The sequence below is a fragment of the Aulonocara stuartgranti genome, assembly GCF_965226115.1.
Source record: "Aulonocara stuartgranti genome assembly, chromosome: 11".
Classification (NCBI taxonomy): Eukaryota; Metazoa; Chordata; class Actinopteri; order Cichliformes; family Cichlidae; genus Aulonocara; species Aulonocara stuartgranti.
In genome coordinates, this window is record NC_138947.1 from 4,139,800 (window position 1) to 4,165,736 (window position 25,937).

Consider the following 25,937-nt stretch of genomic DNA (forward strand, 5'->3'; position numbering starts at 1 on the left):
TTGACAGCACAGACGCAGTAATTAGCAAGCGTGACAGAGACGAGCCTGAGTGATGAGAGCTTCTCTGTGAATCGCTGCAAATGTTTGTACGTAGAGGTGAGCCTTAGAGAGCTGAAAGCCTTTTCCACACCTGACCTTAAGTGAGTGATCCAGGTGGGATCAGATCGCCCCCCACATCCAAGTTAATGTCAGTTACGAGCAGAGTCAGAGTGATTAAAAAAAAGCAGTGTGAAAAAGCCAAAGACGGCCCAGTGGTAATTCCTGCAAGCTGCAGATGGCTGGTAATGTCATGCACTGAATTCATTCCTCCTGACATCTTTGATTTCATGCTGTGACGCACGTAGTGAATATTCTCCTCTGATTGTCCCTGTGGCTCAGCACATCTTGATCAAGATGACATGCTGATAGATAGAAAAAGATTCATTCCAGAATCAAAAAGACATTAAATCGGCTTAAAATTAATATAATTTTCAGTGTATTTCACAATATTGTGTACCTTTCACGGGCTGGCCTTCAAATTACACATCACATTCTCAATCCGTGGTGTTAATAGACTGAGGGGGTGTCTGAGGTTGTGGTGTCAAATTCATTGGTACCAAGGTATTTTAGGACAAACCTTTCAGTTTCTTGGCAACAACAAGCACTGCAATCATCATGATGCCAGGTAAGTTGCTGTCACAATCCCCTCTGAAGTCAACACAAGTAGAACTAAAGCCAAGGCCTTTCATCAAGGCGACTCAGGCGTTATAACTTTCTCACACCCAGCTTTCAGTCCAGTTTCCTGTGCCCTTCCATCATTTGCTGGACACTTTTTCTTTATAATCAACACTGGAAAATAAGGGGAAACAGGTCTAATCTAACTAATTATTCACAGCCCATTAAGATGCACATAAAATCCTCCCGAGCACACAGACATCTGTGTGTTCATTCTCAGCCTACTGATATCTCAGATACATACAGTCTTTTCTGCTCTCTTGAGTGCATCGGGAGCATTGCATTCTGGGTGGGGTCAGTAAGGTCCACCCACCCCCTCCCAAATACTCAGTCAACAACCACCAATGCTCATAATAAAGCACGGTCTCCGCTGCCATTATGAGCTCAGACCACAGGAGGAGATTACATTCAGCCACGGGTTCATTTCATATCAGCTCACTAAAGTGGAAAAGCGAGACGTGCCAGCTGACTGTCTATATACTGTATGTGTTTCACTGGCTGTGGGAGGCTGTACAAACAGAGCAGTTATGAAAATCTAAAGACAGTTTATGGGAAAAATAAGTGGGGATGGCGCTGATAGTCTAATGTTGCCTTTTTATCCAAGTTATTTTGTTTTTATTGTGTTTCCCCATTGTTCACCTTGTCCATGTCGCTTGTGTTTCTTTGTCTGTGTCTCTGATATTCACCATACTTCCTGTTTCCGTTTTGGCACCAGCTCTCTTTCTGTGTCTCTGTTTGCTTTGCTTTGGAGGTTTTCCCTCCTTGTAATCACCTGCCCCGCACTTACGAGTTTCCCCTGTTTGAATGTGTCTCACCTGAGTCCAATTAGCCAATCAACCTGCAAACTGGCACACTTTTGATGAGCTGCCATTTTTAAGAGCTGTCACTTTTTTTTCAGCATCAAAGGTTGCTGCTTAATCTGAATCTTCTAGATTTAAATAAAGAAGCTTGCCTTAAAGGTAAAACACTTTTCCCAGAACAATAATGTGTTAAATCTGTAAGCTGTATTGGTACAGTTACCCAGAGATAATGACAACTGTAACTGCCCTGACCCACCAACTCCATTTAATCATCACTCATAAATAAGATCTTACTACAAATGATATAAAGCTCCTCATTAAACTGACTCGTTTTTTGTTTAAAGTGATTTATATTGGCTAATTTTTTATTCATTCTACGGGTCTGATATCATCAACATTAATATCTGCCACTAATAATAATCCTCATGTATGTGTTTTTGTCCCCTGCTTGTAAAAGTCACTGAAATGCCCTGTAGTCTTAAGCAGGGTGAGCTGGAACAATCTGCATTGTTTTGAAGGTGTTGCACACAAACACACTGGCTTTTACTCATCAGCCTGCTCCAGCCAATCTTCCTCAGGCAGCTTCACCCGGCATTTTTCATCCTTCCTCATTCATCATTTTTCTATCAGCTAGCCTAGTCTAAGCATCCAGGGAACTCCAGCTGAGACCATGTGAATATTCCATCAATTATTCATGTCTTGTTTTCTGGCCACAAGGACAGAGGTGCCTGATTCGGCTCGTCCCTCAGGAGTGATGTATTGGTGCGATAAACCACTTCTCACCATCTCTGTCCAGTTCCTGCTTTTTCATCCGCACCAGCCGCACTGAGACATCTGCACAGGGTCACACAGGAAGTGACAGCTATTCAGCTGCACCACGTTCCTGCATGGCCTCGGGCCCATCCAGGGTAAAGCCATAAGAGGAGGGTGCGATGTTTGGTTGGTATAGACTGACTAGATTGCACCCCCATCCCAAAGCTAGGTTGTGCATGCACAATTCCCCTCTGGGAGAATCTGCAGCCCAACTAACATGACTCACATCACTGCTCCCTGCTCAGTGTGCACCGTCACCCTGGTGGCACCAAAGTGGCTAGCAACACCGTGTCAAACACTGTGACGTCAGCTCTCTGCATCCATTTTGGCTTTCCACGCTGCAAAATGGACTGAAGAGGAGTCAGACCCAGGGCAGCTGCAGAGGTTCAGCTCAATTCCTGAAAAAGCTGTGTGGACAACATGAACATATTACAGCAGCTCACTTTAATGTCATTTTAGTTCATTAGTATTCAGCACTGGTGCACCGTCTCCACAAGTCCACTGCAGTTTCAGTGCAGCTGAATGTGTGTTTGTTAGAAACTGACAAATATGTACAAATATGTGTCAGTTACAGCGAATTAAGCATTAATGACATGATAAGCTAGAAGTCTACAACCATAACGACAGCTCGGTGGGGGGTTACAAAGACACACTGCAGTATTATACTGCCAGAGTCAAAAGCAGATTTCCATCTGCAGTATATCTGTCAGCATGTGTCTGCTTTCAAACTTCAACGACTTTCCATATGTGGAAACTCTGATGCAGGGAAAGCAGCACAGAACAGAACAGAGCCGCTATTATCACAATAAACACAAGCGGGATTCAGACACAAACTGCATGGAAGTGCGAGCTGGGGTGAGCGCGGGTTACAGATGTACTCTATATAAGATCTTCCAGTTGAATGAGTAGAGGAGTATCAGCACCCCTGATTTGGGGGGATAAAGTGAAATGTGGTAGGGTTTAACTTGATGGCCTTGAAGAACGAATGATATGTTCACTTATTGGACTTATTTATAAAGTGCTGGGTGGAAAGTTGTGAGATTTATCCTCTGTGGGTAATAACTGAGATATTTAATCCTGGATATACAGCTGGTGCAACTCAGTCAGACACATCACAATCACATCCAGCTACACAGAGCAGATGAAAAGGACAGGAAACAGAATAAAGAACCTGCTCGGTTTTCAAAATAAGAGACCTACTGCACATTAAATGCCCCATTTGCCAGCGTGATTGTAAGCGGTGCAAGGAGGGATGAAAACTGCACTGGAGGTGCAAATATCACAGTCATTGATTTGATGCAGTGGTGTGAAAAAGTGTTTGCCTCCTTCCTGATTTCCCAGCATTTTACATATTTGTCACACTCACATGTTTCAAACAAATTTTAATATTAGACAAAGATAACCTGAGTAACCAAACCTACCTGGTCCTGTGTGAAAAAGTAATTGCACCTCTTGTTAAATGGTGAATTAACTGTGATTGACCACATTTTTTTGTTCAGTTTCCATAAATACACTCGGGCCTGATTACTGGCAGACCTGTTGGAATCACTTGAGAAATCACTTAACTAGAACCTGTCTGATAAAGTAAAGCGGGCTAAAATATCTCAAACAGCAACACATCGAGCCACAATCTAAAGAAACACTTGAGAAACAAAGCCGCTGAAATCTATCAGTCTGGGAAGGGTAACAGAGCCATTTTTGAGGCTTTGGGACTCCACTTAACCAGGGTGAGAGCCACAAGCTGAGAAAACTTAGAACAGTGGTGAAGCTTCTGAGGAGTGACCGAGGACTGCAGCGACGACTCATCCAAGAGGTCAAAAAAGAACCACAGACTTCACATGTCTCAGTTAAGGTCAGAGCTCATTATTCAACATAAGAAAGAGACCGGGCAAAAATGACCTCCATGGAAGAGTTCAAGAAGAAAACCACTACTGACCAAAAAAAACACAAAGGCTTGTCTCACATTTGCCAAAAAACATCTTGGAAAATATCCAAAGATGAGGTTTTGGAAGGTTTGAGTCCCACTGCATCATACCAAGAGGAACTGGAAGAGCCACTGTCCGTAGGGTGAGGTGGGGTGGGGGGTTTGTTTCACAATATGACCATGATGAGCCTCTGAGCAGGCAGTCTTGAAGAAATTGAAATGATAAAATATGATAAGATGGAATTCTTTTCGAGAAGGATGAAAACATCCTTGGAACAGGTGAATGAAAACTAAGTGCACTCAACGTTACACCATCACTTAGGAAGCTCTGCAAGGGGGTGGTAAAAAGTTGGGGTTCCTAAGGTTTCATTTACCCAATGCTATTTAAATAAGGGTCATAATATCCAGCCCTATAGCTGGGGAACATGTGGCTGTGCTGAAGATAATTTAGGCTGGAAGGCAGTGTGAGAACAAGCAGTTATAAAGAAGTAAGTATGAAGGTATAATCAGAGGTCACAGAAAAGTAAATATTTGGGAACAGGATGCAACCATGACAACCAAAAGCACATGTCGTAATAGCAAGTGACCTTCAAAAGAGAATATTTGTTAGATGATCATTACATCAGTGATGATCTTAGAAAGAAGAAAAATGACACCTCTGGAGTCCGTGGCCCCTGGGGTCTAGACGTTTGCATGCTTACGCTTTAGAATCCAGTGACAAGAACTCTGCATCATCCTTGTGAAGGTGTGCATTGTGGAGTTCTGCTCCAGCAGGATGCCGTACCGTGGCTGGAGCTAAAGTCTTCCCAACACCCAAGAATATGCTGCAGGGATTACACAAGGAGGCTATAAAGCTGCTGTAGGCCAAACTCAGCATGTAGATATCATTAGCAGTGCACTTTGCAGATACTCTGCTGTAGCTCTTCTCTCCCAGTGAACAATGGGTGCAATGTTTTTTCATGCTTGTGTGAATTAGATTGTTGCCACTACAAGCTTTGCTCTTGGGTCCCTGCACATGAAAGGTATTTGTGTAAAACTGGAGCAGCAAACAGTTTCATCTCATAACAGAGCATGTTTTATTCTACTGGACACAGTATTTATAGTAGCAAGAGGAAAGAAGAAGAGGTGCTAAATTACAGCGTCCATGGTTTCTTCATAATCTGCTTCATAATCCTTCCATGTATTCCAATAAGTCAAATATTACAGTGGAGAAGATCTGAACTAACACTTTCAGTGATACAAAGGCAAATAAATCAAAACTAAATGAAGAAACACAAAATATTCATATCAATATTTTGTGAGGAACCAAAAGTTATTTTTTTAATTATTACAGTTATGGTCAGTACTGGTACATAACAATAACTATATATTTACCTGGAGGCAGAAGATGATTAGTTAGCTGAGAATTTCCTCCAGGATTATTTTTATTGCTTCAAAATATACGCAGCACCGGTAAAGCTTGCTAATTCTCAGTATATCTGCTTAATCCACACTCACAAGGTAATAATACCAGGCTGTGTTTATGAGGATCAGCACTGTTGCCTCAAAGGACACGATCCTGGGATCAAACCAGAGACCGTTTATAACAGACGCATGTAGTCACCACGACGTCTCTTATTGGTTGGTGAAGCCCTGTGAATCCTCGAGCTGATGGCTTTCCCCATTGCCATGTTGCTGTTTTGAAACTAGACTTGAAACTGAAAAGTCATTAGCTAATGAGGATTCCCTCTCTTATCCTCTAATCTTTCTGGTCTTTCTTTATTATTTTGCAGATCCCTTACTGTATGTGGAGGTCAGAACATAAGGGAACTGAGACCCATTTTCCTGTAAATTTCCATACAACATGATGACTTGCCCCCCTGCTGGGATTATAAAGAACACAGGTTTATCTCCACTACTCGCTGTGCTTTTGTGTGTTTCCTCCAGCACTTCTGGTTTCTGCCACAATGAAAACATGCTCAGTCATTGTGACCTTGACCAAGTCACTGGCGTCCCTGGGTACTGTACACTGGCTTCCCACAGCCTCTAATGATTGTAATGGATTAAATTCCCACAAAGACCAATAAAGTATATCATATTTCTACTCTGTGCTTCCCTTTCTGTCTGAGAACAAAACACAGGAATGACTAAAAGAGCGCTTCTTTTAAAAATTGGTTTTTTTATCCGAAATTTATAGAAATAAACCAGCAGGTTTGAGGTAATAGAAAAAGCTAGTAGAATTTCAGTGACAGAAATATTTCATTCTAAAATATGCAGTCACGTCTGTAAAATCATGTAATAATTAGTCTGATTTATTACTATTGAGTCGCTCAGTCTTTCCAGAGACAGGTATGAATAAATTCAACCTGTGAAATAATTTTTATGATGGAAGGTTTGGAACTTTTACTCTAAGATTTATTACCACCAATCATTTATTACATAACTCCATACTGTATATCAAAAATGAAAAAATAAAAGAGCTTCTGAAGGCTAATTAAAAGCAGAAGAGACAATATTGGTTCTGGCCGATAACAAACAAATGCACTTTCAGTTGTTAATGGAGAGTTATGTGCTTGACATTAATTGCTGCTTGAACTCCCCCCACCACCATGTGGAGATGAGGGAAAAGGCCATCGATTATCTTTCACCCTTGCAGTAAATCTTCAGCAGGGAGTAGTGTCTCAGCAGCAGCAGCATCACGAGCCAAGAGCTGATCTGTCTGGAGAAGCCATGAAGCGTTTCACTGAAGTGGTGGAACAGCTGTGCTAATTGCTGAACTTTACAACACCCGGATGGAGAAGTTGACAGGTGTGTAGTTGTGTTCCACACTGCCGCAGACAGTCATACCTACTTATTTAATGCATTTTTTCAGCCATTATGCAAATATATCCGGCACCACCACCCCCAGCTGCAGGGAGAGGCGAGTTGTAACTTGTGATGAGGCTAATCTCAGCGGACACACCGGAGCACGGCCCAATCAGCAGGGGTAGCAGGCACAAAATGAGAACACCAAACAGAGCAGCTCCCTTTGCTCCTTTGGATCAAGCTTAGCAAACACCTTCACCTGCACCTCAGCCTGTTTTTATAGAGCCTTGAGTGATGCTTCGGTGTATAAACTATACAAAATCTTGATAGGCTTTTATAAATTCTGTCAAATCTTTTGAAAAATTCAGAAAACAGCCAAATTACCCATTTAGAGATTAAGATTGTTTACATTCTGACATTTTTTTAATCAGTCTTTTGTTTGGAAAATGTCAGAATGTAATCTTACACCATAAATAAAGGAAGCAAGTGTTATCTTATGTATTTGATTCCTGGTGCCTACCAAAATCATCTAATAATGTTTGAAGCAATCATTTTCTGTTGCATATCTGCAACAACAGCCAGGTTGTTTGAGGGAGTATATATTATTCTAGGTCTTAAAATTACAATATAAAGCACCTCGAGGTGACTGTTTTTGTGATTTGGTGCTATATAATTAAAACTGAATTGAATTTGACTTTGGATTTGACTGCAGTAGTTGGATTGGGCCTCTCTGCCTAGAAATGTAAGCATGGTTCATCCCCTCCTGGTGCTTCAGTGGAAACACCCATACCTGCAGGTCCAAAGCATCTGCATGCAGAACAAGCTGCACTGGATGAAAACTGCACACAGAAGACACATTTCCTGAAGAATAAACTGGTCGTCATTGGATGTCAGATACATGAAAGACAAATTATAGATCCTGTAACAAGCGCTGTGTTTCGAGCCTAAATAGGGGGATAAATATTTACATTTTTTAAGTGCTGTCAGTAATCCTGTATGTTTGAAACAGTATCTGCAACCCCTCCTGTTGGCTGGATGCATAAATAGCTCAGAGGCTGACTGAGCTGCAGTGATGGCTGCCGCAGGGACAAGACATCACACATGCAAAGTTGTAAAATGCATCATCTACGATAAACAAATCACTAATTTGTTTTCCCGCATCCATTAACTGCAATATTCCGCCTTCAAAACGCAGTTTACAGCATTTTGTGGCCATGAACACCAAACAGCATCCTCTCAGAGAAGAGTCCTCTCAGCACCGCTGACACAAACCACCGCAAAGCAAAACCACAGAGGAAAGCAGAAAAAAAATGTTCATCACTCTTTCTCCGTCACGTTCTTCCCGCTGGGTTTCTACAAGGTCATTCTGGTGCACGACGCAGCGCACGAAACCCCGGCCACACGGGCACCTTTGAGCTGATCGCACAAATTAAACGTAACTCAAGCTCGGAAACTTTCTAAATAGTGAGAGAAGAGTGCAGCTGGTTTAAGGTGGCACATTTGTGACCGTGTAGTGGTAGCGGAAGGCGGAACAGGAGAGGCAGGAAGGGCAAGGGCATTGGTGCCAACAACACCGCTAATTAGACTGGAGCAGTGATTTGAAGCTGGTCTTCTTTACTGTTCAAAGGTAATAAAATATAACCTCATATCTGCTCCTATCCTTCTCTTCATGTCTGAAATCTGTGCGCCGGGACGGATGAAGACGAGAATGGCTCTTAGCGCACAAGACCTGCCCGCAGGAACAAGAGCGGACGGCGCCTTTTACTCCCAAATTAGCCTTAATTTCTCTCCAGCTGTAATGTTTCTTATTAATTCTCTGCGTAATATTGACTGTCTTTGGATGCATGTGTAGGGGTCAACGCATTGCGCAGCGCAGGCCTATAAACTCGTGTTTTAGTGGAAAATAGATCTCGATTTGTGTCAGAAATACACGGATATTCCCGAATGTCATTCGCCTTTGGGAACAACGCAGTTATGAAAATTAAAGAAGTGACGCAAAGACAAAATGATCTGATCAGAGCAGATTATTCATTTTCTTACCTTACTGGGAGGTTTTAGGGTGACCGGGATTTTCAGCGCAAGGAAGTCACCCCGACTATTGGAAGCAAAAAAAGGTCCTGTGCGATCCTGTGATGTACGCTGACGTAGTAGCAAAGAGCTGCACTCTCCTCCTCCCCTCCTCCAGCCCCTTCACTTACTACACAGCATCCTTCTTAGATGGAGACACCGCCCCCTCTGCTTCCTCCCCCTCCTGCTCCCTGTGCTCCCATCTCTCTTACAGCAGGCACCATTCCTCTGACGAACCAGAGGGGGGTCGCTGGTTTGTACATGAGGAAGTGAAGTGAAGGTGATTCATTTTTCTGCCCTGTGATTCAACCGTTGGTGAGTTTGAATACTGTGAAGTCACTCTGGACGCGCACATTCAGGTAGAAAACGCGCTCTTGTCGCTCGTGATCAGTGGAGCTCGCTCAGACTGTCATTTGGTCCATATGCCCCAAATGGTTGGTGCAATGAAGTGTGCAAGACGAGCCTCTCCTTGCACGTGTTCGGGCTCGTGCCTGTAATTGGCTGTGTTAAAAAAGTGTGGGTGATGACAAGGATGCGTCAATAGGAAACCTTTTGGTTTTAATATTGTGAGGATGTGATACATTTTTACAAGGAATCTCAAAGGAATTCAGAATCCCAGTTTTGGAAACTGCAGACCGTTCAATGCAGGAATATACTGCACATTTGTAGCTGTAAAAAAATCAGGTTATTACTGGAGATAGTATATTTTTATATTAGTGTTTTTATGTTATTTATTGGCAGCCGGGTCCTTACTGTGTGGAGTTTAAATATTCTCAGTGTGCCTGGCTGTGGGTTCTCTCCGGACACTCCAGCAGTCCAAAGCCATGTTACTGTAGGTTAACTGGTGATTCTAAATCGGCCACAGTTGTGAATGGTTGTCTCTCTTGTCGTGTGTGTGGTCTTCTGCTGCTGTAGTTCTTCTGCTTCAAGGTGCTAGATGCTCTTCTGCATACCCTGATTTGGCCGTTCTTCTCTGACATCTGGCATTTACACCCAGAGGACTGACACGCTGTAAACTAGAGATGTATGTGTGGGAAAATCCACGCACACCAGACCAATAAACATGCTACCTTAAAAGTCACTGAAATCACTTTTCTTTCTCATTCTGATGCTCAGCTTGAACTTTAATGTGTCATCTTAACCATTCTACGTGAATGCATCTATTGCATTACAACCATGTGATTGGCTGATCATATATTTGCATTAATGAGCCGTTGAACAGGTGTAACTAATGAAGCACACCTAATGAATTATGGTCCGTTTGATATGGTGTTTATTTTTGATAGAATTTCCCATGACCCCCCTCCCGACTGGTTCTTGGAATGTTCTTGTACCACCCCATTTTTAAAAAATCCTGGAAACACCCCAGCTTAGGATACTATCACCTTGACTCTGATTGGTCTAAAATCATACCTGCTCTCTCTGTGCGTAACACCCCCACTGTGCCTTCAGTGCTTCTGACTTCCTGTCAGATTTTCACTGACGCTGCAGCTGTGGTCTGATTGTCATCAGGAGCATTCAGATCAGATGTGGCCTTTCATTTGGCTTCAGGCTTTCAGCTGCTGTTGTCTGTTTGGGTCATCTATTGATCAGATTGGAATAAAGAGCTGCTATCTGCCAGCACCAGTCCCTCCTCCTCCTGCTAATGCTGATAGTAGAGGGTGATGAAACTGTGCGAAGCCTTACAATATTAGAAAAAGAATCCCATCTTATTATCACTCATGAACAGCACTTTGTACAAGGAGAGCTCCCTCAAAAAAAAAAAACCTCTGGCAGAATTAGGCTCAGGGAGGAGCAGCCATCTGCCACGACAGGCTGGGTAATGAGGAAGAAGAGAGAGAGGAAAAGAGGAGCAGAGAGACCATCAACAGCAAACAGGACAAACTAGCAACTGCAGGAGAGAGAAGGCAAAAGTTAATGACACACGGTACTGGCCTCTGAACACATGCAGTGTGAACGAATGGGAGTGGACGAGAAGTGCTAAGTGCATCATGGGAAGTCCCCTAGCTGTCTGAGAGCCTGTAGCAGCTCACCTGACTTTATTCTTCAGTGCTTCCTTTTATACCTTCTTTAGCAGAGGATACACTGGGATCGTCCTTTATGAGGAGCAAATGCCATCCCATAATTCATAGTGACGGCCCATCCAACCATTTGTGAAAACAGTGAACGCTGACAAAGTGGCGCTCATCACCTAAATGTTAATTATAATTGAATTTTTTTTTGCTCAATAAAAAAATAATAATAATAAAATAAATAATTGAATTTTTAATTTCATCCCTAAAGCTGCTAAAATATTTGTAAATTTCAAGAACAAACTCTGAATGTGGCTGAATGAACAATGTAGATTTATATCAGCTCTCTAAATCTAGTGAACTATTAACTGATATCAAAGTGAATTCAAGGTTTTGTATAATTTGGTTTGAATTATTAAGGTCCCTTGTTGTACGGCAACTTTTAAGGTTACCTGGGATAAGAGATGGATGGTGGGTTAGATGGCATTTTGGACAGAAATCCCAAACAATGAGAAGGAAAAGTTGCACTGGCTTACTATCCAGCAGATATGGGACAGATTTACCAAGCAGTGTAAATTATTGTGATGCTGCAGTCGCAGGGTGATCTAGTAACAGTGCACTACTACTTGATATACAAAGACCCCGCAAGTCCACTTCAGTAATAACCAGCATTCTGCTAAAAGCAGAACAAATTAGAGGCTCAAACACCATCAGACCTGATGAGGAAGAGACTGATGTAGGCCTACTAAACAAAATAATCCAGTGTAAGCTCAGGTTTTAGGAATGTTTTTCTCTCTAAAAACAGCAAAGCAGCCCAGATCAATGAGAGGAAGGATTAGAGAGAAAGCAAAAGTACAACAGAGGAACAGAACTCAGTGGTGCTTGGCTGTAAACCCTCAGCATGAGAACTGAGAGAGGAAGAGTTTTAGGACAGTGCCAAAGTTTTAACACTGCACTCAAATCCATGAATCACCCATCCAAAAGTGACAATTACACACTCATTACTCATAAGATGTTCTCACCTTGGCAAATGATAAACAACCCTAGAAGTCATTATCACAACAACGTCAGGCTTCAGATGTGTTTCTTGTGGTGCAAACAAAAATTTGCACCACAAGAAGATTCGTTTAAATATTCTCCTCTTTCATAGGACATAAGACCGGCCACAGAAATACGTCTGTGCTCAACTTTCAGTGACACTGTGCGCTTTTACAAAATACAGCAGCTTTTTAGGTTAAAAGATGTATTTTCATATCTTAAGAGGACATTGCAGTGAGTAAAATGGGCATTTTGTAGCCCATTTTCTGCACAGTGTAGTTTCAAAACAGTACACATCTGGCATCATGGTGTTAGGGAGCGTAGCATAATGTTGTCCGGTTTCTCAGTGCACCGTTTTATGTCTTTCCTAAATCCTTATGAATTCTCCTACCTGCCTTCCCTTGAGGTCAGTGAGATTTTAAGGAGCTAGGAGGTACTTAATCTCCTGGTCTTAGAGAGGGTTTCTCTCTCTCTCCTGAATCCAGACTGGAAGCTGGTTTCTCAGCAACCTGGTGGCTGAAGGCTCTGCCTACCATTCAGCTTTGGGAAACTCTAGAAGTCACAGTTAAGCCTGCAGACTGCACTTCTGAATATAATACGAAGGCAATGAAGAGAAGTGCATCTATGAGAAAATGGAGCTCTCAGGGAGCCTTTAGGAAATTTACCAGGTTCTCCTAATAATTGTGTTGGACAGAAATGATTACGGACTGACAAAATAAAAGACGAGCTTTATTAACAAAGTCGATCATCACAGTCCAAACAAAGTAACAAAAAAAGCCAAGAAGGTGGCGCAGGCGATGAAATGTGGGACACAGACAACAGATGGAAGGAGGACACACAGAGGGAAAGACAGGACTACATATACACAGAGGGGCAGACAATCGGAAGGAGAGAAAAGGTAGAAAAAAGAAACAGAATTGGACATATATTAGAAAAACTAGCACGCAGTCAGAGACAGGGAACACAAACATCAGGGAACATGACCATACTGTCACAATGGTGGATACTCAAACATGAAGGCCAGCCTTTGAACCAAAGCTCAAATTGCTCTTTTGTCTTCTCCCCCATTTTTTGCAATGAATCCATCACTTATACAGAACAAACCAGTCAAGGCAGATGGCTGCAGCTCTAGAGCATGTGCATGTCCGTGTCTGTCTGCAGCTGATGAATCTAACTGTGTTCAGTTCCATCTTCTTTGCCTGCTGTAACAAAATGCCAGTTCATGTGCGATTTAATTACTGAACAGGATCAAATTTCCTGCACACAGTAACTCAGTCAGGGCCAGTTTAATGTTGTGCTTCTGGCAGCACTTATCTGCAATTCATTACACTAAAAGCTGTATGAATCACTCCAGGAGGAAACACAGACTTTATGCAAGCTTGCACTGGGACTTATGATGAGCGGCCTGGGTAAGACTGCAGCCCTCATCTGTGTGAATATATTGGACCTTGTGTCTATTTTTGAAACCCTTCATTAACCACAGAATGACTCAAACTGTCACAAAGAATTTAAGGGTTTTCTTTCTTTCAGTAGAACTAGAGAACAAGTGTGGTGCTCTAGTTAAAAGTAAGCAGGACAATTGTTATTGGATTATTTTATATTGTTGCCTGAAAACTGATACATTTAAAACTATGAGCAAAATTATTTGGTGGCTCTGAGAAGGAAATGTTAATCAGCAGACTCTTAATTTTCTGAGCCTGCACCAACTTGCAACTCTGCATCAGTTTCTGAGGGAGATGTTTTTATTTGTGTAAAGACAAAATAAATTCAGGCACCTGTTTTCTTAAATAATTCCTTTTTATTTCAGAATCTGCAACCAGCAAACGTTTCAAGTGAAACCACAGTTCAGTCGTGATTTTATTTTAATGCATGTGTTGTAATATTGAAAAGGAATTATATAGGTTTTTATAGACCTCCGCTTCATGTTCTGTCTTTGTCGCATCCTGGAGAGGTTCTCCCCCCAAGCCTGCCTCAAATATGAAATATGAAACAACCAGTAACTAAAGTATGACTCATATAGGTTAAGAATAAATATTTGTCGCCATCTGGTGGCCAAATCCTGCAAAACATTACAGTTAAAATGTAGTTTTGTTTAAGTGAAAGAACTGCTGGAGTATTTCTGGAAAAGGGAGATGGTATTCATTGTTAAGAAATCTGAAAAAATGCAAAAACCTGCTGAAAATGTCTAAAAGAACCCAAACAATGAATACCTACATGAACTAAACCGGCAGTGTCATTGCACCACTAAATAAAATGCTAAATTCAAAGAAAAACCTATTTTTAATTAAAAAACTACAGATGTGATCTTTTGTTTAAGATAAATGGATAAAATATCTGAGTTAACAGATAAAAATTATTTGAAGCTTTCAAATACACTGTTCCTGTGAATGTGCACACTTTTAATGTACTGCACAACAAGCTCAATACGGACAAAAATGTATAAACATTTTTATAATGCATAATAAACATAATAAACGCAGCACTTGCAGGCACGTGGGGCTGTTTGCAGATTTGATCTGAGAATGTGTTTTGTTCAGATTTAGCAGCAAGTGCCAGATTACCCGTTTGTTTTATAGCCCGAGGTATTTTGAGGCCATTTCAGTGTCCTGCTCCACTTTGAGCTCATTGGTGAGATCGGGTCAGGCGCGCGTGTGTGTGCCTCTGATTGATGCAAATGAAGCACCTCTTTCTGCGGAGGAGGAGGAAAAGCGAGAGCAGAAAGCAGCGCGCACAGCAGCTTGGAATGAAAGCTGCGCGTTGTTTACGTCCTTTCAGACGCCCGCGGATGGCCATGATGATGATAATGGTGATGAGGACGAACGCGCCTCGTTTTCATTCGTCTGTGTAAAATCGCGTGGAGGGAGAAGGGGGTGGCGCAAGACTGTTTCTATCTCAATTTAAAGAGACTCCGCTTTTAAGGAAAAACATGAAGCTGGGCAGAAAGCAGGTCGATGAAATTTGGATTTTACCATGAGAGGAACCGGCATGGATCTGCTCTGGAGGATCCTTGCAGCCTTCAGCTTCGACTGCTTCAAAGATTCAGCGTCGTCAAGGTGAGCGGTGATTGATCAGCCTGAATTTCATCAGGTTTACAGGACACAGCCTCAAATCCACAGAATGCCGCACTCGCTGTTCGTGTTTCGGGGTTTTATGACGTGCTTTTGCAACACAGCCCGATGTTTGAGTCGAATCTGTCCGCTTATTCAATCTGAATTTCAGCACTCTGTCTAATCCTTAATCGTGTACTACTCCCCACACAGGGTCACTGGTGCACAATGTTTTCTCGTAGAGGGCGTTTTAAAATCAGGCTGTGATGATAAATCACATCAGAGTGGGGTTTTTATATACCGTCCTTCACAGTTGTTATGACAACAGGTTTCCAGAATCGCTCCAGCTTTGCCTCCTGAAAGCCAGTTCATGTTACACAACTCGGAAATCCTGCCAGCGACATTTCAAATGAAACCCTGTTTTTCTGCTTGCATTTCCACACTCTGCAGTGAGAAGAAGTCCTAATCTGAGAACCTGAGGTTAACAGGTAGCTGTCCACTCAGGCTGGGAATGAGGCTCAGACGCATTTGTATCAGCACACACTGAAGTTCTTGCACAATCCTCTTAACTCCACCCTAACTGTGACCAAGTCTTGTTTTACCAGTTATTGGTTTTTTCCAAGGAACAAATGTGTGCACAGCAACACCATCTGTGTTCAGCGTGCACCAGAAAAACCTGATCCCATCACACCTGCCGTGTCCTGTTTTCATGGCTTTGACTAGTAATAGTTGTCACCCCCAGACTGTCTTGGTTTAAATAAACCAGCAGCCAAAATATCTACTTATTTGTCCTGTTTTTGTTTTGCCAAGTCCCAAAGAAATTAGGTTTGTCATCAAAGCACCATTTACTTATATCTACAGCCCTTATCTTTCATAAAAACTTGATTGGTTGTCGTGTTTGTTATTTTAACATGAATCCTTCTATTAAGATGGTCAACGAGATGATGTTGTGTGTGAGGCCACAGCTGGGACGCTTGGAATCAAAGGAAAACAACCTGGCTTTACATTATATATATTTCATTAAAATGTTTTTTTGTCGTAGTTTTTCAGTATTTCTGGTATGTGTAGTCTAATATATATGCTTGTTTTATTTGGTTTGTTCTGTATAAGAGATGGATTCATTGCAAATTTGGAAAAAAAATTCTGAGTTGGAGATTTTTACTAGTAAAGAGCCATTGAAGAACCATGAAAATGACACATTGCTTTGTGAATTTACATGCATTTATTGTATTAGGGTTGCATTGTATTTAATGATTTATTATTTCTATAAAATGAATTAACATGACTCAGAAACCAGCGCAATCCTGAGTCACTTCTTCAAATGTTTCATTCTACCCTGCAAACAAAGCTAATATTAGAAATGGGAATCATAAAACGGGAACATTTTTTGCATTTATGATGGAAATGTCTTTATTTATCTCAAGAAAAACACATAATTAGACAGGCTCCATTTGAGAAGCTGGAACCAGCAAATATTAGTTCTTTGGCTTGAAAAAGTACAGAATTTAAGCCACTTTGTTGTTGAGTATAATAGTATCAAATATAATAGATGGGATGTCCTCCCCCAGGAGAATCAAAGCTTACTTTTCTTAATTTAAAACAAATTTTGTAACTTTATTTTTTTACCAGTACATGGGGGAATTGTTGTGCAAAGAAAAGCACCAAATCAAGCACCAGTTAGGAAACCTCCATATTTGGGGAATTTCTAAGTAAGGTCTTTGCAGCCTTTGTGTTTTTTATTCTGAGGGGACAAACGTGGGGTCTAAATCTCATCCCTCTGAAATCTACACCTGCGATTTAAACAATCATATTTTATTTTGAACAGCTTGATGCAATGTGTAGTTTTCAGGCTGTCTTCACGTCCTGTTCCCTCTCCCTCTCAGGTCTCCCACTAAGTTGAGCTCCAGCCAAGCCGGCAGCCTGGAGAGCAGCTCCCTGACCAGCTCCCTGTCGCTGGGCCCCGACCTGCCGCACTGCCAGTGTTGCATCTCCTACGAGGCCCGCCTCAAGCGCCTCTCCTGCGGGCATCTTTACTGCGATCCCTGCTGCGATCAGATCGTCAACCTGGCCTTCGAGGACATTGAGGGTCTGTCGGACTACCCCTGCCCCATGTGCAAGTCCATCCGGCAGCTGGGAGGCCTGGGTCCATCTTCCTCCGGGTACTTCAATGGACCCTACAGCATCCTGCAGGAGCAATACACAGGGAAGGAGCACGGCAGCCAGTGGGGATAAACGTGAAGCCGCTTCACGGGGGTGATGCCGACTCTCTGGACTTCTTAAGCTGTGACCTGATTGATTTTTAAATTCATTGCCATGAAAGCCACCTGTTGACTTTGGAGTCGTGGTCATCCTACTTTATTTCATCTTGCTCTGTTGTTTGTGCTAATCAGGTGAAACGTCTGAGAATGCATGACATTAACATGCATAGATTTAAGTGCCCAAATGCATCTCCATAGACTTCACGACATCATGGAGAGGTTTCCTATCCTATCAGGTTTTCTACTGAGCTCTGAAAAACAGAAATAACCCAAACCCGAGATGAACACAAGCGAACCAGAGTAGATATTTTGTATATTTAACATTTCCTGTCAGAAGACGCTGTTACTCTGAACATTTCCTGTGAAAGTACTGATCATTTTGCACATGATTCTCAAGCTGTTTCACACTGACTATATGTTTGATGCAGCTGGGTTTGAAATCTCGACTTCACTGTACAGTGCCGTGCTACTTTTAGGTGTTCCAGATCATATTGTAAATATTTATTTTGTTAAAAAATAAAAAGGTTGTGTGAACAGTGTACGAGCACGCCATGTCATTACAATCAGAGCTGGTAACACTTCTCTTTTTATTTATCAGGGATCAAAACATGCGAGTACAAAAAAAGAAAAATATGTACATCTGGCAAATGTAAGTACCAAAAACATGAAATGATACAAAGACACAGCAGCAGGTGTGAGCTGAAGATCAAATTAGATCTTCCATGCAACGGGACAACGATGACTTTTTTTCCGCAGAAGACCAGCAAATCCATTGGCATCACACCTGGAAAGCTCTGAAACTGTAGCTGAAGTCAATGCCTTAATATTGACATAATGAATATTTACAGCAATTGAATAATTCATAGTGCTATCAAGTGAGGTACCTTTTGACATGAGAGAAGGCCGGTATCAGACGGACATCTGACAACTGTTATCCTGCGTTTAAAAAGAAAGAATAATGATAATGGATACTTTAAACATCCCTTTTAGCAATGGTGCAAATTCATTCATCCGTGGGAATGACGCCAGTGCATCTACTCGACACCCACATCATGCAAACTGTTTGGATTTAAAGGTGCAGGACCAAATACTTCCCTCTGTGCTTTTCAGACAAATCCTTGACCTAAATGCTGACTGCATACTAATACGGCAGCAGGCAGGACGTGAGGAGATCAAATAGAAGGTAAACACAGGAGGAACGGAGCCTCCCTTTACTTCAAACACTGCTACCTTCTCAAGGTACAGAAGTCCAAAAGAGCACAATTATGTTTGTTTTTTTTCACCACCATAAAAATGATGGAAACATTTTCAAATAATACCAACTTTGGTTGAAAATAATCACACGTATCCACATGTCCATTAGCGATCAATACAAACACATATCATACTAAAGCCCTGAAATGATCTTCATCATGCAGGAACTGCAGAAACATCCAGAAAACTCCAGGCTGACATAACACCATAAACTGAATATAGGCCTCTCGCTGCTCCCGAGCAGCGTGCATGTGAGCGGAGAGATATGAGAGCACAGCGGTACCAAAATAGCGCTCATGCCCTAAATTCAACTGGTCGCAGCGCCTGGAGTTAGAAAATGACGGTTTTTGGAAATTATTATTTTCCAAACAATAATTTAATCTTCTATTTGACGTTGACAAACAGCAACAAAGAAAAAATCATTAAGCGTTACCAACTTAAAAAAAAAAAAAAAGTCTTCTGGAGGCATGGAGCCTTAAGGGCACACAGGTCAGAGGTTAAATCCATTGAAACGCTCAAGTGTGTCCATTCTAGATCACGTCCTGAAAAGTGCCTGTAGGACCCATCGCTTAACACATTTATCTCCACTCCGCCCTGTCAGTGCAACCCCCCCGTGGATAAGAAGGTAAAAATAGAAACGACAAGCTTTCTGTCTCTTTCTTAAAGGGTGACATCAGGAAGTTTACAAAGAAATAGTCTCGGCGACGGTTTCTGCATACTGTGAGGTGTACTTCCAGCATTCAGCACCTTCAGGCATGACTTTTTTTCTTTGCAATTTAATTAAAGGAATATTTATTCAAATATACAAAAGACTTGTCACATTATTTGATACAGTACACGTGATAAGTAGCAGAGGAAAGAGCTCTTGCACTGATCATTTCATACAGCTTCAGTTCAATGTGGTCCGTCACAATGTCTCTGTTTCTAATCGCCTTATGGACACGTTATTACACGTCTGCTCCTCTCAGTTCGTGGCACCACTGAGGGACATGTCTGTGTCATTTGGTTAGAGTACCCGGTCACGGGGTGGAAAACGGTCAGATCTCAGGAAGCTAGCGAGGGTCCGTTACTCTTAGGCAGCTTGGCGTTACTGGACGCCGAGTAGTATCGCTGGTCAGGATGTGCATCAATCACAGACGAGTGCCCAAACAGGAATGTGTGCTTGCTGCTGCCACCCGTGTCTTTGTGAGCAGGCCTGGATTGTGGAGCAGAGGCGGCGGGAGCGCCCCTGGAGGTGTGTTGGTTGGCCGAGGTAGGGAGGGGTGCTGCTCTGAGAGCGCCTGCGCTCTGAGGCCTCGACGCCGGGAAGAGGAAGGTGCCGTTGTTGGTGTTCTGGTTCAGGTTGGTGTCGGCTCTCCGGGGCTCGGCTGTCACGGCGGGCGGGGTAGGATCCGTGCTGGTGGAGACTTGTTCTAGCTTGTCTTTGAGCTGCTGCACCTCCTGCGCTAGCCTCTCCACAGGGTGGAGGTGGTTGGCAGAGAGGGGGTGAGAGAACGCCTGAGAATAGAAAGCAGAAGAAAGTTTTACTTACGGGACTGCTCAGCAACTTTAATCCAACCTCATCTCAATCTGAAGGTTTCTCATCCTGCATTTTTCTGGGACCAAAACTACAAACTAAAAAGCATGAAAGCAATGATAAGGTATTAAAAACTGCTTTTTAAAAGTGACCTTCATTGTTGCTTTCCATTAATGACACTAACTTGTCCAGAGGAAACTCTTACTGAAAAGATGAGTGGAGAAAATATTTATGTATCAGTATTTCAAGCTGCAGTTGTAAGACATCAGAACATTGTGACCACATCATAGTGCTGTGAAAAAGTAGTCGTCCCCTTTCTAACATCTTATTTTTTGCATATTTGTCATACAGTTTCAGATCAAAACCCCATTTAAAATCATGACATAACCGATTAATCACATTTCTTTGGAAAGCTGAGTTCAGTTTTACAACCTAAAGAAACAACATCAGTGCAGAAAAAAAGTCCCTGATATCTGTCAGTCTGGAAAGGGTCAAAAAGCCATTTCTAAGGCTTTGGGACTCCATTGAATCCCGTTGTCATACACAAATAGAAAACTTGGAACAGTGGTGAACCTTCCCAGGAGTAACCAGCCTACCATAAGTACACCAAGAGCGCATTCAAACTCATCCACGAGGACACAGAAGAACCCAGAATGAAATCTAAAAAACTGTAGGCCTCACTTGCCTCAGTTAAAGTCAGAGGTTATGATTCAACAATAAGAGAGAGACTGGGTGAAAATGGCCTCCAGGGGAGGGTTCAAGGAGAAAACCACCGCTGTCCAAAAAACCTCAAAAAAAGGCTAAAAAACATGTTGATGAAGGACATTGTCCAGGTATCAGTTCATGCTCTGAAGCACAAAAGTACTCGGATTGTGCAGCAGGACAATGATCCAAAACACACCAGCAAGTCTAATCTGAATGGAAAAAAATAAATAAAATGAAGGTTTTGAAGTGGCCTTGTTAAAGTCAGGACATAAATGTGACTGAGATAGTTCGTAAACAGGATGTTCGTGCTGAAAAACCCTCCAATGTGGCTGAAACAATTCTGCAAAGAAGACTGAGCCACCGTTGATCCACAGCGAAAAGACTCGCTGTCAGTTTTTAGAAACACTTGATTGTAGTTGTTGCTGTTAAGGTTTGTTCAACCAGTTAAGTTTAGGGGGCAACTACTTTTTTCCACACAGGCCCAGTAGGTTTGAAAAACCTCATTTTTTACAATCATCATTTAAAAAGTGCATTTTGTATTTACTCCGTTTATCTTTGTGTGACTTTGCGTATCTTTGTTCAATGAACTGAAACATATAAATGTGACAAATATGCAAAAACAAGAAATTGGGACGGTATGTATGAACACACTACTAGTAGGAGTGAAAACATACCAGCATTAGCAGCTGGTTCCAAATAAAATCCAGAATAAACTTGTTCAACATCTGCATCCTACTGTAGGAAAAACCTGCCACAGAGCTGCTACCTGCTGTTGTACAATAACTATGCTGCTAAACTGGGAGGAGCGGAGTGTTGCCTGTTCTTCCTGTCCAGCGAGGTCAGGGTCCAGGCCTCAGGACAAAGGTGTGTCCAGCACAAAGGCCTCTAAAGATGCCGCAAAGTTTCGAGTGACGGATGCGTTGTTGGTTTTGTATGTTTTTGTCACAAAAACACGTAAAGTATATCAGCAGTACTTTGCATTGAATATGCAGTCTATGGTGAAGGAACGCTTCAAGGTAAGACCTCATGAGCCCTAAAGCCTAGGAACGAATGCTTCCCCCTACCTATAGATACTGACCCAGTTAGAGTGGTTTTCTAGTCAGTCTGAATTTTGTAGTAAGTGTTTTTTTAATTATCCTGAAGTGTGTGTTCTTCAGATAAAAACAGTCCTTGGGTGCTTTGAAAGGCGCTATTTTTTTAAATAAAATGCATTATCATTATTATTATTATTAAAAAACACAGAGACTAACAGGTGTTTGTTTAATACGTGAACTATGCAGACCACAAACACTGAGTAATGCCTGAATGAATCCATGCTTCTAACAAAAGAAAGAAGAGGAACTCGTGTTCCTGAAGGGAACATTCAGCAGTGTGTGAAACAAAACTGTCTCTGAAACCTGAAATGGTTTTTCAGCAGCCTGACAGAATTTCTCCACAGTGCTTTTAAAATAGCTGCAGGCACCCACCCACCCACACGGTGCTCAACTATTCTTAACATCACCATGGGGACGCTGATAGACGCGCTGATGTACAGACATCACAAAGGCTGAACCATGTCCATATTTGGAGTTGCTCATAACTGCTCTGACTAATCTTCGCATCAAAGAGGACGTCATCTACTGAAGGAGCGGAATGGAAGTGAGAGGATGTAACACGGGACACAGGAGTGCAGCGCTCGCGACGGGGGCTTCAGGAAGGTTCACGGGTACCCACGTCCGGGTTTACACACTTAACTTTGATACAGTATAATAATTATACAGAGGACTGAAACTACTGGCATCAAAAAGTTATGCATATATGCCCTAAAATATGCCAAGATTTCAATAATAATAATAGTACAGTAATAGAAAATAAATCATATAATTATATAAATATTTAAATAATAAAATTAGGAGTTATAAAAAAGATGGTAAGATCATTTTATTTTATTTTTTAATTTCCTTTTACCATTATTAACTTTCATTTAATATTTATGTGTGTATTTATATTTGTATTTGGTTTACATTATTTATTTTTGTTTGACAAATTTACTCCTATTCTTTCTGTTTTTTTCCAAAATTTCTGCTTCATTATGCAAATGAGCGAGGCTGTCATGGAGTAAGCTTTTCACCTACTGGTTGACTGAGCTGGTAATTTATTTCATTTAGTTATTTCATTTTATAAATCAGTTATTTTTGTGTATACGTAGATTACAACTTTTTAAATGTCACCAGCGCTTGAAAAGAAAAACAACAGCCACACCTGACTGGCTGCATTTATTCAGCTGATCACCTTCAGATGTGTTCCAGTTGTTTTGAGTTTGGCATCAATGAACAAACAAGTGCAAAGTTTACCTCATGAGATCATTTGAATGAACGCTCATCAACTGCATGAAGCATAAATAAATAAATAAATAAATATACATACAAGCAAGATGCAAACAATGTAAAAAATAATAAAATAATTTATTAAAGTAAAAATGACTAAAAGGTAAAAATAACAGAAACAATATATTATTTAAAAAATAAATAGACTGTAAATAAAGAAAATGGATAAGTCAATGCATAAACATATAGAAACAGAATTAATTATTTATTTATTAATTCCAATAATCATTTTATATTTATATTTTGTAAGATATTAACATGTAATTGAGTCACTCTGAGATGCATTTAAAATTTGGCAGTTTCAGTCCTCCATATTTGAACTAGAATAGTGCAGCTCAAACTGAGTGTTTTATACATTTTCTTTCCTAAACTGACCTTTTAGTTTATATTTACATTATTAATAATATTCTGTTTAATATAGCTGGAAACTTTAAGTGTTAAGCAGAAGACATCATCACATTCAGGACTCTTTGTGGTCTTCATTCGAATGCACAGAGAAACTGCATATGAAGCTTCACTAACAATACCCGCTCATTCTTAATGAATAATTTCTATATGCCTGCATCAGACTGTTGACATACCTGCGCATGGAGCGCCCCGCGCAGGTAGCACTCCCTCCACAGGCCCATGCAGGGGCCCATAAGAAGGGGCAGTAAGGGCTCATAGGGGTCAAGTGGTCCTTGAGGTCCAGACGTAGATGTGAGGGCCTGGGGAAACTCAACTAGAGCCCAAGCTTTCAGCAGTCTCTCCAGGCCAGGCACATTCTCAGAGGACAGCGCCCTCCGGTGGCTCTTTTTGTAAACACCTGAACTGCTGCTGCTGCTGTTGCGCCACGGAAGCAGGTTAGTTGGACAGGAGAAGGTGCCCCGCGAGAGCAGAAACACTGAGCCCGGGACGGCGTCGGTCAGCTGGTGGGCAGATGTCAGAGGTCAGAATCAGGCAAACTGTAACACACCTACAACAGTAATCGTACATTTGAACTGAAAACATTTGGCGGTTTAACTTCCAGTCGCAAGACATTTTCTCTGGGAGCCTGCAGGTTCTACTTTTCCTGGTTAATTCCACTGATTTGCATTTATCTAGATAAAAGTAAAATAATACATCTGTAAACTGAGAAGATAGTTTAAAGGCCATTATGGACAATCAAGACAAGTGAGTTTGAAGTGGCTGCATCTTTAACGAGTACCATAAGCAGGAGCAGTGGTATGACGCAAACATCCAAGTTCTTAAGATATCAGTCTACTAAAAATATGCATGCGAAAACCTCTGCAACAGCTCTTCTTGCACCCTCACACTGGTGGTCTGCTCTTCTTCTCTTCTGCCCTGAAGTTAAACTTGTGTGTTTACAAATTGCTGCTTAGGTAGAATCCAATCTGAAGTCTTAAGTGTCGCTGTCCAACCAAAAGCAAAAATATCCCACACCCATTTCTGCTGATATACTTTAACACAGACTAGACTCTAAACACGGCCACTAGGGGGACGTGTTGCACCATGCAGTAGACGAGCCAGCCTCACCCTGTGTTTGTCGGGGTTGGTGTTGAGGTTGCCGTTGAGCAGCGGTTGGAGCGGAGGAGTCGGGGGCACGGGCTGCGTGAAACGGCTTTGTCTCGGCTTGCTGTACTGCAGGGACCAGTCCCACACCGGGGGCAGTGGAGGGTCAGACGGATCTGTGGAAGAATCTGGATGCAGCACATCTCTCCAGCCGTTGACGGGCGTGTAGCACTGCCCGAGATTCTGAGTATAGCGGAGGTAGGAGGTGTCATTTATTATGAAAATGTCTGTTTTCTGCAGTCTACATCTTCCTACTCATCATCATCATCATTACAATCATCTGGAGAATCAGAGTCAGCATTTGCTGTTCTAACTAATGACGAGCAACTGCATGTTAATCAATTACTTCACCACTATTTGAACTAATCATTATATAGGGGGGCGTTCAGTACCTGGGAGCGTTTGCATCTCTCTCGCTGGCAGTTTGACAGGAAGGTGGAGAAGAGTGGCAGGTGGACGCTGTCATGCAGTGCCAACAGGAAGTCTTCTGTCAGCTGGAAGCGAGAGGGATACTGGGACCACAGCTGCCAAACGCAGTCCAGGAAGAGCAGGAAGACTGGAGCCTTGAAGGAAAGATCAAGTGAGAGAGCATAGTAAATAAAGTTAGAGCACAAACAGGAAGAGATGAATGAATGATGGAAGTGAGAGACAGAAGGTGAAGGAGGAGGAAACAGAAGCAAAATAAGGGTGAGGGTGGGACTAGGGTTAGAAACCAAGAGCTTTGGAAACTTGTGGCTGTGTTTGTTAGGAGGAAAAATAAATGGGTTCAAAAATGGCCGCTCACCTCCTCCTTGTCGTTGTCACGGTGGTAGTTAATGCGGCTGTAGAAGCGGTGCGCGCCCATCACCCACTCCTTCTGCACCAGACCCTGGAAACCATACATTGTCCGACAGTGGGGGTCACACATCACCTGCACCAGGCTGGAGACCACGCAACTCATGTCCCGGTCCTCCACCTCTGTGACGTCAGAACAGGAAGAGCACATGCTGAATGCCGCGCCTTCTATTCGAGTAGCTCACTCAGTCACTGAGCAACAGCAAAAACCAAACAATCCAGCAAGTGATTCATCAATTCTGCTCTTAATGCTC

The 25,937-nt window shown here is 42.0% G+C and overlaps 3 protein-coding genes across 4 annotated transcripts in view; 1 reads left to right on the plus strand and 2 right to left on the minus strand.

The window, feature by feature from the left end:
* Positions 1-9,411, minus strand: part of sv2a (synaptic vesicle glycoprotein 2A) — a 47,686-nt gene extending 38,275 nt beyond the window's left edge. Inside the window, exon 1 of the mRNA XM_082551711.1 lies at positions 9,076-9,411. The gene's annotated coding sequence lies outside the window, so the exon portion shown is untranslated. The remainder of the gene's footprint in view (positions 1-9,075) is intronic.
* Positions 9,412-14,748: 5,337 nt separating this feature from the next.
* Positions 14,749-17,955, plus strand: LOC309717278 (uncharacterized protein). The gene is made up of 2 exons (XM_082551712.1): positions 14,749-15,205; positions 17,083-17,955. Exons 1-2 carry the CDS (start codon positions 15,123-15,125, stop codon positions 17,429-17,431), a joined length of 432 nt encoding a protein of 143 aa, XP_082407838.1. The 5' UTR covers positions 14,749-15,122; the 3' UTR covers positions 17,432-17,955.
* Positions 17,956-18,025: 70 nt separating this feature from the next.
* The window catches only part of mtmr11 (myotubularin related protein 11), a 38,423-nt gene continuing 30,511 nt past the window's right edge, over positions 18,026-25,937 (minus strand). For both annotated transcript variants that reach the window (XM_082551709.1, XM_082551710.1), the window contains 5 exons: positions 25,634-25,806; positions 25,242-25,412; positions 24,814-25,032; positions 23,880-24,206; positions 18,026-20,208 (listed from right to left, as the gene is read on the minus strand). In XM_082551709.1, coding sequence (XP_082407835.1) covers positions 19,756-20,208; positions 23,880-24,206; positions 24,814-25,032; positions 25,242-25,412; positions 25,634-25,806 — 1,343 coding nt within the window. In that variant the 3' untranslated portion in view covers positions 18,026-19,755. The remainder of the gene's footprint in view (positions 20,209-23,879; positions 24,207-24,813; positions 25,033-25,241; positions 25,413-25,633; positions 25,807-25,937) is intronic.